We start from the raw sequence: 16,337 nt of genomic DNA, 5'->3' as shown, positions 1-16,337 counted from the left end.
AATAACACACACCACGTACGAAACTCAGAAGTATAAATGCTGTCCTCTCTGCAGCCTCTCTACACATGATGCTTTTAAACTTTTCTCTTTTTTTCAAAGCTAATTTGGTTTTACTCATTTTTCATGTCTTGTTAAACTGTAGATGTAACAGTAAAATCGAATATTCATTGACATGCAAGAAACAGAAAAGACTATTTGCTCATCTATGCATATTTATTACATCAATCATTGATTTTGATTAAACTGAACACGTCATTATTCTATAGGTTTATACAGTGTTGCACTGTTTTTCTTTGTTCTAGCACTCCTCTTGCCAGATTCTCACTCACTATTTTTAAATATATTAGCTGACTTTTGTGTATGACTTTTGACAACCATGTAATTTTTGAAATGTAAACCTTTCAACTCTACTCTACTAACTCTATTACTAGTCCTCCAATAGTACTGGAGCTGGAGAACAAGAAACAGTACATCCTTAAAGTAACACTGAAAATGTCTCTGAGCTTAAATTAGCATGAGCGGAGAGTGAGGGCTGGATACTTTTTAAAGTGCAGTCGGGGCGTATTTGATGCTGCACGTCCTTCTGTAAATAGGCTTGATTTAGCAGTTGGATTGAAGATTCTCTGTTTGTTGAAGGCTCTTCTGTTTATGCCTGTGCTCGTTTAAGCTGGGATATGATTCTTACACAAGCACACTCTCAGTCGCAGAAAATACACGACCTCATTGTCGAGGAAGCCACAAAACCTAATTATCACAGACAGACAATGACTGCATCACTTACACAGCCCTTCTTTTCTGGGTGGGAAGGTTAATTCAGTTAACAGCTGGCAGGCTGGGGTTTGACATGACTCTTCCATTTGTTTTCATGTTTTTTTCTTCTTCGTGCTTTTGGTTTTCCTCCTTAAAAAGCGAAGCAGCAGCTCATCTTTTGTGTTTTGTTATCGCTTTGCTTTTGTTGCGGTGGTCTTGTCCTTGTGTTCACACGTAAGCGCAAATATACATGCAGTGGACGGCAGCAGGCTAATTCTAACACACTGACTTTGACAGTTGGTCAGAGGCAGAGGAGTCTGACGAAGACATCAGGAGGTACTCGCTCTTCTTCTGGTCTCGACCTCAGAATGATGTGACCCTTTGACCCCTCAGTCTCACCTCCTCTTCTTTCTCCTCTGCTTCTCCTCCTCTTTCAGTTTTAACCCCATTTGTCAGTGTTACTGTGCCTCAGAAGAAGTTGCCATTTTGCAAATAGCCAGGTTGTTGTTCTTGAACACATATATATAAGCTGTCTTTTCTATACCTATATAAATAAATATTATATAGTGTTAGTCATAGACAAAAACCACAATTCTTTAGTGAATACACAGCTTATAATACTGAAATTAAAAAGCAATGCAAGGTTGCCAGTTTATTAATGCAACATTATTTTACTTTTATTGATTTTTTCTTTTGTTTTGTAAAGAGGTAAAACGTCCAGTAAGCGTTTCATTATTTTAACTTTTTAAATACAGAGATTTTCTTTATCTAATGCTTATGAGGACTTGAAATGTGATTGAAGTTAAACCTGAACCAAGTTCAGTAAGACAGCAGCTTAATGAGGAACCACAGATGGATCACTTATTGGTTTATTCTTTCTTTCTTAAATGATTTTGCTACATCAGGTCATATTGTGTGTGTTCAGGACCGTCAGCCTTCAGAGAGTGTTCTGCTCATTGTGTTGCTTTTTGTTCACGTGCCGTCTGTTGTTTTTGTTTTTATTGCTGGGAGTCATTGGACCCCCCCATTCAAAAAAACAAACAAAAACCAAACAAACAAATAAACAGACTATAAACAGACTTTCTGATGCAATTGCGATATTTCTGCTAGAAGATAGCACCAAATAAGAAAACGGGAGCTGGCCACTTTATTACTTTTTTTCTCCAAAAAAGTTTATTTATAATAGCGGTTTGTTGACAGTGGCAGTTGGATGACAGACCTCTCAATCTAATGGCTTCAGATCGAAAAATATACATGTGGTGACTTTGAGGAAGACTTTGTTGGTAAGAAGATTAATTTTCTTATGATTTGAGGGTAATATGATGGTTATAGAATAAAAATTGTAGGCATGCCAACAGGTTCAAAAGAAAATTTTAATTAGAACTTTTCCCCCTTTTTTTTGTCTGTTAATTAGTCCACTGGAGCCTTCTCATTCCCTCAAATGGGCGAAGCATTTTGTGAATTTTGTAAAATCTAGATCATAAAAATAAATAAAAGTATTAGACTTATAACCTTGCTAGTTGATTTAAAGTTTTAACAACAAACCTGTGTCAGAGGAACAAGGCCAGAGAAAGAAAAACCACAGCTGAAGGATACCCCAACCATAAATATGAAAAAATTAGATGAGAAATGGGATTTTTTTGACAAATTGTTAGATAATTAAAAAATGGTATGCAAAAACTAGAAATGTTTGCACACTGGTGACTTTCATTTTCAGGCTTTGAATGGTGTTTCCAGTTTTGGACGTACAACAGCATATACTGGGATTATTTGCTTTACATAATCCCATCAATTACTAAGTTTAAGATGAAATCAGCAACTGGGAGCAAAGATGTATTGTTCCCTCTTAGACAACCTCAGGCACCCCTTAACCAACACCTCATCACATGTAGACAATCAGTAATTAAGCCTAAGCAGCACCCAAAGACTCCTTACACTGCCACCTCAAGGAGCCAGCTGTATAATAGACTTTCTAACAGGGTCTATACAGGGAGTGCAGAATTATTAGGCAAGTTGTATTTTTGAGGAATAATTTTTATTATTGAACAACAACCATGTTCTCAATGAACCCAAAAAACTCATTAATATCAAAGCTGAATGTTTTTGGAAGTAGTTCTTAGTTTGTTTTTAGTTTTAGCTATTTTAGGGGGATATCTGTGTGTGCAGGTGACTATTACTGTGCATAATTATTAGGCAACTTAACAAAAAACAAATATATACCCATTTCAATTATTTATTTTTAACAGTGAAACCAATATAACATCTCCACATTCACAAATATACATTTCTGACATTCAAAAACAAAACAAAAACAAATCAGCGACCAATATAGCCACCTTTCTTTGCAAGGACACTCAAAAGCCTGCCATCCATGGATTCTGTCAGTGTTTTGATCTGTTCACCATCAACATTGCGTGCAGCAGCAACCACAGCCTCCCAGACACTGTTCAGAGAGGTGTACTGTTTTCCCTCCTTGTAAATCTCACATTTGATGATGGACCACAGGTTCTCAATGGGGTTCAGATCAGGTGAACAAGGAGGCCATGTCATTAGTTTTTCTTCTTTTATACCCTTTCTTGCCAGCCACGCTGTGGAGTACTTGGACGCGTGTGATGGAGCATTGTCCTGCATGAAAATCATGTTTTTCTTGAAGGATGCAGACTTCTTCCTGTACCACTGCTTGAAGAAGGTGTCTTCCAGAAACTGGCAGTAGGACTGGGAGTTGAGCTTGACTCCATCCTCAACCCGAAAAGGCCCCACAAGCTCATCTTTGATGATACCAGCCCAAACCAGTACTCCACCTCCACCTTGCTGGCGTCTGAGTTGGACTGGAGCTCTCTGCCCTTTACCAATCCAGCCACGGGCCCATCCATCTGGCCCATCAAGACTCACTCTCATTTCATCAGTCCATAAAACCTTAGAAAAACCAGTCTTGAGATATTTCTTGGCCCAGTCTTGACGTTTCAGCTTGTGTGTCTTGTTCAGTGGTGGTCGTCTTTCAGCCTTTCTTACCTTGGCCATGTCTCTGAGTATTGCACACCTTGTGCTTTTGGGCACTCCAGTGATGTTGCAGCTCTGAAATATGGCCAAACTGGTGGCAAGTGGCATCTTGGCAGCTGCACGCTTGACTTCTCTCAGTTCATGGGCAGTTATTTTGCGCCTTGGTTTTTCCACACGCTTCTTGCGACCCTGTTGACTATTTTGAATGAAACGCTTGATTCTTCGATGATCACGCTTCAGAAGCTTTGCAATTTTGAGACTGCTGCATCCCTCTGCAAGATATCTCACTATTTTTGACTTTTCTGAGCCTGTCAAGTCCTTCTTTTGACCCATTTTGCCAAAGGAAAGGACGTTGCCTAATAATTATGCACACCTGATATAGGGTGTTGATGTCAGTAGACCACACCCCTTCTCATTACAGCGATGCACATCACCTAATATGCTTAATTGGTAGTAGGCTTTCGAGCCTATACAGCTTGGAGTAAGACAACATGCATGAAGAGGATGATGTGGACAAAATACTCATCCATCCATCCATTCGCTTCCGCTTATCCTTTTCAGGGTCGCGGGGGGCGCTGGAGCCTATCCCAGCTGTCATAGGGCGAGAGGCGGGGTACACCCTGGGGAGAACATGCAAACTCCACACAGAAAGACCCCGGCCTGATGGTGGAATTGAACTCAGGACCTTCTTGCTGTGCGATAACAGTGCTAACCACCGTGCCACCGTGCTGCTTACAATAAGCGGAAATAATTATTTTAATAGTGGTTTAGGTTTAGCAAATACTCATTTGCCTAATAATTCTGCACTCCCTGTATTTCATCTATACCTCTGAATATGCACAATTTAAGACAGTACAGTTCTGAGAAATGGCTGAATTCGGGTATCCTAAACGTTTATATATATTACTTACTATACAGCCAGATATGGACGAGAAAAAAACAACTTTTAGAGACAAAATATTAGAAAACTGTCATCATCACAGCTCTCTGACCTCATTAACGACTTCACACCAGAGCGGGTCTCAGCTCAGACTCCCAGCAGTGGTTTTTGACGTGTTGATGTTTGTATTCATGATTGTGTTGCTGTAGATGATGTCATGTTGTTTTTTATCATTATTAACTGTTGATAATTTGCAGCTCATCATTAACCTCATCCATGACCTTCATATTTATTCCTCATATCTCACAAGTTGTTTTTACATTGCAGTGGAGTTTGACAGATTTACAAACATAATCCTCCCTCTCTTCCTCCTCGTTTTGTTTTTGTTTTTATGTTTGGGTCCCACTTTCATAAAGCTGATCAGAACAGGAGTACTGATCTTATGTTAGCTTTAGCCTTTAGATACAGCAAAAAGCTACATACTGATAACTGTAAATAAAGCTGCAATGTTGTATTATGGTGCTGAATTCAATGGAGAGGTTTTAGAGAACAAAAAGAAATTCCCAGATTAAACTTAAAAATTTATATTTAAAACGTAATGTTGGAATTAAACACTAGTATTTTTATTTGTTCAAGAAACAATATTGCTTTACTTTTTTTAGGTTAGCTTTTCCTTAGTGAATGACTTATTATATTAATAACTAAATACTTTAACAATCATAAGGATGCTGAACTGTAAGCAACATTGCTGTGAAGGTGGATCAGTATTTCTGCTCTTTAAAGCTTTATGGATGCATGACCTGCATTTTTTTACCTAGTATCTGTTTGCCTCTATTTCCTGTGGTGCACACAGCAAGAACAGAAACTCTGTTGCCTACGCTGCCCAGAAGTCCTGGCTGCTCAACGCTACTGTGGAGGAAAACATCACCTTCGGTAGTCCATTCAACAAACAGCGGTGAGAACCTCACAGCTCACAGTTACAGCTCACCTCAGCGGTGCTTTGTGTTCACATTGAGAGCTTTCCTGACATGTTCATGGGTGTTTTTCAGGTACAAAGCAGTGATTGACGCCTGCTCTCTGCAGCCAGACATTGACCTGCTGCCATTCGGAGACCAGACTGAGATTGGAGAGAGAGTATGCAAGTTTTTAATTTGCCTTAAAAAAAAACAAAATAATCACATGAAGGGATTTAATTTATCTGTTTCTGTGTCAGGGCATCAACCTGAGTGGAGGGCAGAGGCAGAGAATCTGTGTGGCCAGAGCTTTGTACCAAAACACCAACATCGTCTTCTTGGTAAGCTTAAAATTCCCTTAAACTTTCTTTTTAATGTTCAAAACATTGGAAACTCTTCTGAGTTCTGTCTTTTTTTCTTTTTTACAATGTGCAATTAGAATTTTTTTTAATGTAAAATAAAGACTTTTACTCCTAATTTGTAGCCAAATTAGATAATGCCATTTCTTTACAAGATTAAGTTCTGTAGTATTCTAATCTTCCCTTTTTTATATAATTAAATGTATCATGCAGTGATGTATTATGTGACACACAGTACATTGTGGCCGTTGGGATAATGACAGTGAATGCTGTCATTTGTTTATCTGGCTGAGTAGTTGTGTAATTTCCTGCTGCCACCTCGATTTTTAGTCCATTAGCAAGCATACATTCCTCATTAAAATCCATCAGTGGAATTCTTTTATACACTCATGACCCTTTGTAATGTCTACGATGGTTAAGAAAAAAATGAAATGTATAATGAGGAGGGAATGTTTTTCTTTTGTGCTGTTCATATCTGATATCAGGGCTGGAATATATGCGTCATACACTCCCACATCCCACAGCCATAACACAGGCTTCATTAACACAGTATAAAACACATTATAGCATCCGCCGTCCTGTTAGCACAAAGATTAATGGACATCTGGCTGTTATCCCGAGGAGTTTAAGTTGTGATGAAGAGCTGGATATAATCAAAATTATCTCAGAAATCAGGTAGAACAGGTAGTACAGAGACACAGGGAGAATTTACTAACTTTTACATGGTGCAACTAATCATTTCTGCTTGGAAATTTCACATTACAGTTTTTTCCATTGTTTCATAAAGTATAAATATCTATTTACGGATTTACCTTTATTTAACCAGGAAGTCTAAGGGAGATTAAACGTATTTTCCACAAGAGGAGCCATGCAAACCGAATTTATATAAAAAATACAACAAAAGTACAACATCTACATCATGATGTACAATATACTAATACCTACCTGCCTCCACATGCCTCCTTTACAGCATTCCTTACGATGGAAACTGAAAGCTTGCTTAGGTTTAATCTTTGGGCAGGGATAGCTCAGTAGGTAGAGTGGTGGCCCCATGATCGGAAGGTCGGGGGTTCGACTCCACTGAACGGCTACCCTGATGTACCCCTGAGCAAGGTACCGTCCCTGCACACTGCTCCCCGGGCGCTGCACTGGTGGCTGCCCACTGCTTCACTGGGTGAATGGGTTAAATGCAGAGGAACTATTTCCATATGGGGACTAACATGCACACTTTACACTTCTGCAGATTATTCCATGTCCAGTGTTGCAAGGAAATGCTGTACATAAATAGACTGAAAATAGACTGTACATAAAAAATGTACAGACGTGAGATCTCCCACTGGTCCAGGACCTTCTGTTTTGAAGCCTCGAATTGAACAAACTGACAGTCAACATTTTGGTTTCCAAAAGCTTGAAGTGATGACCTTTTGACATCACAGATTCATCCAGCCAACATAGATACATGCTAATAAAAGCTAACAAGTGGACAAGGCGGCAGCCAAAGCTACTTGGCAGTCAAAGTAGTCTCTCCCCTCGTAATGGAAATTTAAAGACTGAATTTCAATTGGAGAGTTTTTATCCAGCTATCATAAAGAGAGAAACTCTCCACAGAAACCAAAATCGTCTTTTGTGACTCCACAGCTACTTTTAGGTGCTCCCTTGTCACAAGGGGTTACCAAAGCAGGTAGCCCCCAAAAATGCCTTTGCAGATATAACCCCAAAGGGGATTTGTGCCTTCAGCCAGAAGCAAACCAGTGACTTTTTACAGTACTTGCCAAAAAATATGACACCTCTCAGCTAGCTTTAAAGTTAGCATAGTGTATGGAGCAAGCCATTTGAGGAACTGCATATTCTTGCACTTCCTGTTGGATTCATTTTCAGGTTAGAATCTTTCTGTTTGATTTTTAAAAAACTTTTCTCATGGCAATTTTTTTAAAAAAAAGAAAAAACAATCAATGGTAATTTGTACAGATAGTACAAAATAGACTTTTCTAAGTAAGGGTTTGAGCATTAAGATATAGACTATTGTTTATACTCAAGAGACTTTTATCCACCACATCTCTAATTAAGGCTTTGTCTGTCATAAATCTGATATACATCAGATTTGCTTTTCATTTGAAAATAAACTCAATTTGAAAGTCTTTTATGATCATAAATACTTCTCACAAAATGTGATCCTCCAGGTATTCACTTATGAGAGTGAAACATGACAGAGCAGAAGACATATGTGTCAGTGTTACAAATGTTAGTTTAAACCAGTTGATTACATACGTATTCAGGACTAAACATTTTTAAAAGTGAATACGTATAAAAGCATTTCAGATTGAGAAAGTCATTCGTTTGTCAGATTAACTGATATCCATGCTTCTCTCTTAAATCTTGCAGGATGATCCATTCTCAGCACTCGACATCCACCTCAGTGATCATTTGATGCAAGAAGGAATCCTTAAATTTCTGCAGGATGATAAACGAACCGTGGTCCTCGTGACCCACAAACTGCAATATCTTATACATGCAGACTGGGTAGGGCCTTCTGTTTGCAGGAAAATACATGTCATAAATTCAGTTTTCATTGAGCCTTAACATTATATTGTGCGTTTTGTCCAGATTATAGCAATGAAGGATGGTACAGTCCTGCGAGAGGGAACTCTGAAGGACATTCAGACTCATGACATTGAACTTTATGACCACTGGAAAACCCTGATGAACAGGCAGGATCAAGGGCTGGAGAAGGTACGGTATAAATCTGCAGCTGTCTAAGTGTTTAGTAAAGCTTTCTGTCTACTCTAATGTTTCTCCTATTATATCCACTCCTCCGGTGTGTAGGACATTCAGCAGGACAGTCAAACAACACTTGAGCGGAAGACGCTGAGGAGAGCTTTCTACTCCAGAGAGGCCAAGAACCAAATAGATGATGAAGATGAAGGTGACAGATTCCTTTTCAGTGTAACTGGTTGAGTCATGTTGTCAGAGTTTCCTCCTGAAAAGACATGATGACACATAGACATAGTGCCATCTTAGGGTTCATTGTCAAAGTTTGGTGGAGTGCTTGTTTCTCCAAAATATTCTAGATTTACTGTAGGAAACATGTTAGTACTCAAAAGTCCTTCTAGTTTTTTAATTGAATGTAACCTATCACTAATTAGCACCATGGCATCTTCAATACCATCTGTGATGATTAAAATGGTTAATTTATAATCACCTTAAAATAAAAATGATATCTTCTAAATGGGATTTTATTCTAACAGAAGAAGAAGCCGAGGAGGAAGACGATGACAACTTTTCCACGACCACCAACAGAAGGTCAAAGATCCCGTGGAAGGTAATCCACTCATCTGCACAATGACATTTTCTTGTGATTTAAAGTGTTGTTAGCAACAACATTAACTGCCACAAAAGAAAAATAACCTCAGCTAGTTTACTGGGCAGTTGTTTGGTGTAGTGTTAGTTACCTGCTACTATTTTTTTAGAGGAATAACAAGTTTGACCGACCAAATAACCAGTGACTACTGCTTTTCTTACTATGATCCATGCTGCTCTCTCAGGTGTGCTGGTGCTACCTGTCTTCTGGGGGGTTCTTCATGGTCTTCCTCATGATTTTCTCTAAACTCCTCAAACACTCCGTCATTGTGGCAATCGATTACTGGTTGGCTAACTGGACGTCGAAAATCAATAACAGTGCAGAAACAGACATGTATATTAATGGAACCAGACCCACCAACACCGCAGTGCAGGTACAATAAGTCTGTCATGGGTTTTAATGGGTTTTACTGGGATTGTAATTGGTTTTATTAGGATTTTAATGGGTTTTATTGGGATAATGTATTAAAATCACTTATGAACTGAATCTCCTGTTGACTCTCTGAATGTTGCAGAGAGCATAATAAGGGAAAATATATACAAATTAAATGTACATTTTAACTGAATGATTAAAAAAATCACAAATGCAGAGATCAGAAACCAGTTGGTGACATCACAGTGGCTCTATTTGTATTTTAGAAACATTTAATGATAATATTAGTTTCTGACATGTTGCTCTTGTTTCTCCATGGTGTGATTTCTGTCTTGTTGTGTGTCACCGGGGGCAGGACTCCTACTATCTGCTAGTGTTCATCATCTTGTGCGCGGCTGGAATCACTTTATGCCTCATCACCTCCCTCACTGTGGAATTTCTTGGTCTTTCTGCAGCCACCAACCTGCACCACAACCTCCTCAACAAGATCATTCACGCTCCCATCAGGTACATAAAACAGAACTGCAACAAGACCAGAGTAGACATCTGTAAAAAAGCTCGAAGCTCACATTTAATCTTTTAAGCAAACCTACGTCTGCTTTTATAACCTGTTGGAAGTTGTTTTTGTCTTTTACATGCTGAATTCTTAGTCTATGTGTTTACTTGGTAGTAAATGTGTGTGTAAAAGTTGTATTTTTTATTTTACTTATAACCTGTGCTGGTTTTTTGCGCTGAAGCGAGAATGGACCCTGGAGGTGAAGCTGTGCATTTGCTGGTTAATTAGCGTTCTGAGTTTGAAGACTAACAAATATCCTAAAGAGTGAAGCCTTTACATGGGAGCTTCTTGAAATGTGGATTAACCTTTTTAATAAATCTGCTGGCGGTTTTGATCCAGCACCTATGTCATTGTGCCATATGGCTCAACTATGGCTGTAGGAAGTGCCCCAAATAATAATAATAATAAGACTGGCACTAGAAGACGCAGAACTGAGCTTTTCCTGAATGGTGTCTTGGGTCACCCCTAACGATGGGGTGAAGGGTGCAGTCATTTAGACTACTGTGCATCAAACGTTAGTTTGCACTTCTGTGCAGGCGTTTTGGGTATGTTAGACTTGGAGGAGCAAGGACATGGATGAATTATCTCTGGGCTGGGTTGGAAAACACCGCAGTGTGCTGTTGGAAGAGTAATATGTGGTGATGAATGGAAGAGAGTCAGGGGAGCGTTGATTGTATTTCCTCACATCACTTTTGTAAGTGGTAGAAAATCATCAGAATCAGAATACTTTATTGATCCCTAGGGGAAATTATGTAAAATGGATGGATGGAGCTGCTGAACAGTGTGTTTTTGAGTGTGACTGGGGACTTTGGCGAACCATCCTCACACTTGAGCCACATCTCTAAGGAAACAGTTGAGTTTTGTGTGTGTGGCTGCACTTGTCCCGCTGTTCTTCGCTCATCATCGGTCTTCGTAATTGATGGAAAGTTTTCTGTTGCTCTTTCTGCAGACTCCCTCTCTTTTCTTCAGGATTACATAACCCTTATTTAAACACCTCTCTCCACAGGTTCTTTGACATCACTCCTTTGGGGCAGATCCTCAACAGATTCTCAGCTGATACCAACATCATCGACCAGGTAAACTGATGAATTTGCATAAGAGATAATGGACTCGAGGCCCATGAGGAAGCGTGTACACAACTGCTGCACTGAACAGATGTTTTAATTATTATTCCTGGTTAGCCGTCAAAGTGAAGTTGTGATTTGTTTGTGTTTTGCTAAACTAAAAGAAGGAAGCAAACATGACTGAACTCCCACTTCCTCATTTCCTTTCATTGTAGCATATTCCTTCAACGCTGGAATCTTTGACGAGATCCACGCTGCTCTGTTTGTCAGGCATCGGGGTCATAGCCTCAATCACTCCTATTTTCCTGGTTGCCTTGGTTCCTCTGGCTGTGGCCTTCTACTTCATTCAGAAGTATTTCAGAGTCGCCTCCAAGTATGTCCACAGTGTATTTGTTGTAGCTGCAGCGCATAATTTTTCTATCTAAACAAATCAGGGAGTTTATTTAGATGCAGTGAGCTGAATCTCCTCACTGCAGGAAACAGGAAACATCAACTTGATGATTTATGGGAACATGAATTCTGAATGAGTACACCAGAGGACATCATGCAAATAGGATTCAGTGTGTAATATGCATGTGTACACTTGTGCATGGGAGATTTCATATGAAGTGATATGCATACTGTAAAAACACCTCCTCTCAGGGACCTCCAAGACCTCGATGACTCAACACAGCTTCCTCTGCTCTGCCACTTCTCTGAGACTGCAGAAGGTCTCACCACCATACGAGCTTTCAGGTACACGTTTGTCTTTTATGCACTGAAATTTGCAACCCATGTTTTTTTTCTAAAAATTGGTCAAAAAATGTGAATGACGATTTTACGGCTGCTTGTTGTGCTCTGCAGAAGATCATTCGTAAACAGAAGAAATCAAAACAGTGGGGAATTTTTTATATTCTTCAGTTCAAACTACTAAAGTTCAAACTGGAAATCGAGACAAATACAGAAGATAGAGTGTATTGGCATAGCTTTTGTAAAAGATGTACTTCAGTCATGTTTTACAGGCATGAACATTTTTTCATGTTTATTTTAATGTTTTGTGTCTTTTTTTCTTCTGCCTGTGGTAACTTGAGTTGAAAACAAGTGAACTTCTTTTAAGTTCCTGAAGATGTTTCAAATCTCAGGTTTTTCCACTTCTGATGCCACATTTAGATAAGAGGTAGAACATCGTCAAGAGCCTAAAAGAAGTCCACTTACTTTCATGTCAAGCCCATTAAATGACCTTGACCTGGATGACTGAGAAGCTAGACTGGCACTGTAAGTCAGCGGTTCTCAAAGTGAGGTCTGGGACCCGCAGAGGCCCAAAAAAGCTCACTGCATAATTTGCTATGAATCGTAAGTTTGTGCTGTATTATAACAAATATAAAGATGGAGACATTTTATACCACTGTTTGGGCCCAATAGACACTGATATGAAAATAGCAAAGTACAAGTACTTTGTATATACCTATAGTTTTCAGGCATCTGTACTTTACATGACTCCTTATTTTTCAGACATCTTTTTGATTCCTATCGCTAAATTTTAACACAAATATCTCTACTTTCCATTCCTTACATTCTCAATACAGACGCATTACTCTAGATTTATCACATTTAAGGGTAGGTACTGATTCTTTCTCATCACTGCACACCTTCCAGACTTCCAGCCAATTTTAACCTAAATAAAGGGAACAATAACACATAAAAGACAACTTTACTGGTGTATCCATCATTGCACATGACTGATCTAAAACATATAAAAATGAAAGAGGCAAAGCAAAGACATAAAATCTTTCTGCAATGAGAGAGGAAATGTGCTGTTAGTGACATTATGAGAGCAAATGAAGACACTGGGCAGCTAGCTTTGCTCAAAAACAACTCGTAGAAAGAACGATTTTTTTACTTTTGAAGAAAAGTTAAATCAGTACTATTGCTTCAGAGGAAACTATAGTATTGAATAGACCAATCACAACACCTGTGGGTTGCGTCAGTGTGACGTGCAGTTCCATTTCTAGGCAAGAATACATCATGTTATGGTGTAGGCTACAGCTCCTTATCCAGCTAGCTATCTGGCACGCGTAGCCAGGGCTTTATCTGCTGCAGACCGGCTTTGACTGGCTTTTGCATTCAGTCCTTCACAGGCATCACCTTTGCATGCCTAATTCCAAACTTTGAAGTTGAGTCCACACAGTGTGACTACAGAAGAGATCTCCATAGAAAACACATGACAGTAAATGTGTACATAAACATTTGGTTCTTTTGCATAACTTTTGAAGCTCTTTTCTGAACTGAGTGGTTTCGTATTTCGGGCTGACTGATAGAGCGAAATGACTGAGTTTGTGAAGTTATTGAAGATGATCTTTGCCTGTGCAGCAAGGCTTGGAAAAATCTGGAGACCGTTCTAATGGTCATCAAACACGTCTTTATTGAGGTGTCAAAACACTTCATTAAGGGTACAGGGAAGGTTGTCTTCATTATGGAATGAGTTAAAGTGTCCGTTAGCACTTTTTATCCTGTCACCTTCCACAGTAGAGCTGTTCAGAGCCCTTTAGATTGATAGGATTGCCGTCTTTGCAGCTCTCTGGTAAGCTGTCACAGTTTAGGTTTTACTTTCAAACATTTTGTGTTGTGCTTTGCTGCCGTTCCTGTGGCGGTAGCGAGAGAAGTATCTTCTTGTATTTCTGTATTCAGCCTCGTTCCCATCGTCCGGATAATCCAACATTAAGCAGCTCTCATACTTTTTTCTCCTCGTTTCCCCTGAGGACTTCCTCTTCCTAACACACACAAATATACAAACACTGAAGGACTCACACACACACAAAAACAGTGAATCTGGTGTTGAGACAGATTCTTGGCAATCGTGGGATAGTTCCCATTATCGTAACCACTGGTCTCCTTCCAAACCACGTCTGGTTTAGATGGCAGTGATTTACTACTGAATACAAACAAAGATAAAACTTTGAGATTCACCAGGCTGAAGTACAGTCGAGCTGCTCCCCTTCTTTCATTGAAAAACAGTGTACTTCTCTTACTTCCTGTTTGCGTTTTGTTTGTTATTTGTACTCCCTGTGTGAGTTTATTGTTTGTGTTCATTATTGAGGATTTAGGGGAAGATGATGTCAGCAAGTGATCAAAAGCCAAAGGCAGGAGGGCACCAGCAGTTCAGTGCATTGGTGAAGCCGTTAAACAACTGATGTGTCTTCTGTTCAATTACATGTTTGCTGCAGACACGAGGCTCGGTTCAAACAGCGCATGCTGGAGCTGACCGACACCAACAACACAGCGTACCTGTTTCTGTCTGCTGCCAACCGCTGGCTCGAGGTCAGAACGGTGAGAAACTCTTTTCATCGGACTCAGAAGAGGAGAAAGTGTTTGGTTATATAAATATGAGAGAGAGAAGATCTGAAGCTTTTGCTGCGGGTTGGGATTTGTTATGAATATGTTGTATTAGTGATATTTTGTTTCCTGATGTCTCTGCAGGACTACCTTGGAGCAGTGATTGTACTGGCAGCGGCGGCAGCTTCAATATGGAGTTTCCATTACGGGCTTCATCCCGGAGGTCTGGTGGGCCTGGGCCTTACCTACGCCCTCACTGTGCGTTTTCTCTTTTATGTACAGTTATTATCTTTTTTTTACTCTTTATTCAGTCAGTGAGTTGCCCTCCATTCGTAGTTAGACACTAATTTAAATTACTGTGTTTTAAAAGCAAGTTTTTCAAACCTAAATTGACGCGGGGTTACGCGGCAGAACAAACAAGCTGAGTTTAAATTATATTAATTACTATTTAATGGATCATTTGTGCTGTGTAATAAGTCTGTGTAAAGATTCATTCAAAGTGATGCTGACGTATAAATTTGATCTCCATGCTACAAAAATGCCTCTGTGCAGGTCACCAACTACCTGAACTGGGTTGTGAGAAACCTGGCAGACCTCGAGGTTCAGATGGCAGCTGTGAAGAAGGTCAACAGCTTCCTCAGCACAGAGTCTGAGAACTACGAGGGCTCTATGGGTAACTCAGTGTTAGGCTGATGGAGCAGATATAGCAACATTTTGTAAATGTTTATTGTGATTTACATCCCTGTATTCATCATAAGCTCTTCTTAATCAGAGTCTTTCTAAGAACTTACTCCTCTTTTCATCCTTTCTGGAGGTATAGACCTAAAATATATAAACTTACTTTGTGGGGGAATTATACAATCAAAAATGCCTTGCAGTGCCCTCCACATCCGTCTCCAGCAGCCTTTAATAACCAGACAATCCCAGTAAACATGCGAGTGGTTTGCACTGTGGTTTCCACAGTTCCTCCAGCAAACCTTTGGGCCTTTGGTGTCTATTTACTGCTCAGCTTTGACGTCTTTGATGGAAAAATGTGGCCTAAACATGGCGGAGTATGTCTTTAGATCTCCACCAGCAGCATCAGTATATAAAAGTGTGATAAAATTGCATCTGCAGTGCAATGGCACAAACTGTGGACTTTGTAAACACATTTAGACATCTGATGTTACACATGATACACACACACACACACACACACACACACACACACACACACACACACACACACACACACAACACAGATCTATGTATGGTTATTTGCCAAAGGAATGGAGTGGACTGTGACTGTACAGTATGCATGTGATGTGAGTAGGTTCACTGTGTTCAGTGAGTGTATGTGTGTAAAACCTTTTTCATAGTTTTATCTTTTTTGCTTATGACTCCAGAAGTTGTGTGTTTGGGTTTATGGACTGTTTCTATGGCGAAATGCAAAAGCTGCTGGCATCTTTTTTTCCCCAGTTGAAGAGATGGCAAAACATGAACACTTCATTATTTAATCAATCAATAGCATAGTACCACTGAGAGTACTAATGCCTAGCCAGGCCAAAATTAAACCTAACCAAACCCAACCAAACTATTTTACATGTTGTACAAAACGGGAAAATGTTTCGCTGGTCAGCCAAAGAACATTTCTCCGAGGCAGAGCAGCTACAGTATTTTGGGAAACATAACAAAAACAATTCCTGAGGTTGATGAATGGATAGAAAGTGAAGGGATAAAAAAGGAGGCACGAT

The 16,337-nt window shown here is 39.6% G+C and overlaps 1 protein-coding gene across 11 annotated transcripts in view; it reads left to right on the top strand.

The window, feature by feature from the left end:
• Positions 1–16,337, top strand: part of abcc9 (ATP-binding cassette, sub-family C (CFTR/MRP), member 9) — an 82,818-nt gene that overhangs the window by 44,041 nt on the left and 22,440 nt on the right. For 7 of the 11 annotated variants that reach the window (XR_003270174.1, XR_003270176.1, XR_003270172.1 and 4 more), the window contains 16 exons: positions 1,048–1,086; positions 5,484–5,585; positions 5,680–5,764; positions 5,844–5,924; positions 8,325–8,462; positions 8,547–8,672; positions 8,766–8,865; positions 9,188–9,261; positions 9,485–9,673; positions 10,028–10,179; positions 11,235–11,304; positions 11,508–11,665; positions 11,935–12,027; positions 14,496–14,598; positions 14,749–14,862; positions 15,157–15,277. Coding sequence is in view for 3 of the 11 variants with exons in the window: in XM_026147673.1 (XP_026003458.1) it covers positions 1,048–1,086; positions 5,484–5,585; positions 5,680–5,764; positions 5,844–5,924; positions 8,325–8,462; positions 8,547–8,672; positions 8,766–8,865; positions 9,188–9,261; positions 9,485–9,673; positions 10,028–10,179; positions 11,235–11,304; positions 11,508–11,665; positions 11,935–12,027; positions 14,496–14,598; positions 14,749–14,862; positions 15,157–15,277 (1,745 nt within the window). In the remaining 8 variants the exon portion in view is untranslated. The remainder of the gene's footprint in view (positions 1–1,047; positions 1,087–5,483; positions 5,586–5,679; positions 5,765–5,843; positions 5,925–8,324; positions 8,463–8,546; positions 8,673–8,765; positions 8,866–9,187; positions 9,262–9,484; positions 9,674–10,027; positions 10,180–11,234; positions 11,305–11,507; positions 11,666–11,934; positions 12,028–14,495; positions 14,599–14,748; positions 14,863–15,156; positions 15,278–16,337) is intronic. The other 4 variants (XR_003270179.1, XR_003270178.1, XR_003270177.1 and 1 more) reach the window with 1 other exon arrangement.

This window comes from Astatotilapia calliptera, chromosome 17, assembly GCF_900246225.1.
Source record: "Astatotilapia calliptera chromosome 17, fAstCal1.2, whole genome shotgun sequence".
NCBI lineage: Eukaryota > Metazoa > Chordata > Actinopteri > Cichliformes > Cichlidae > Astatotilapia > Astatotilapia calliptera.
This window is presented reverse-complemented; position numbering and strand designations above follow the sequence as displayed.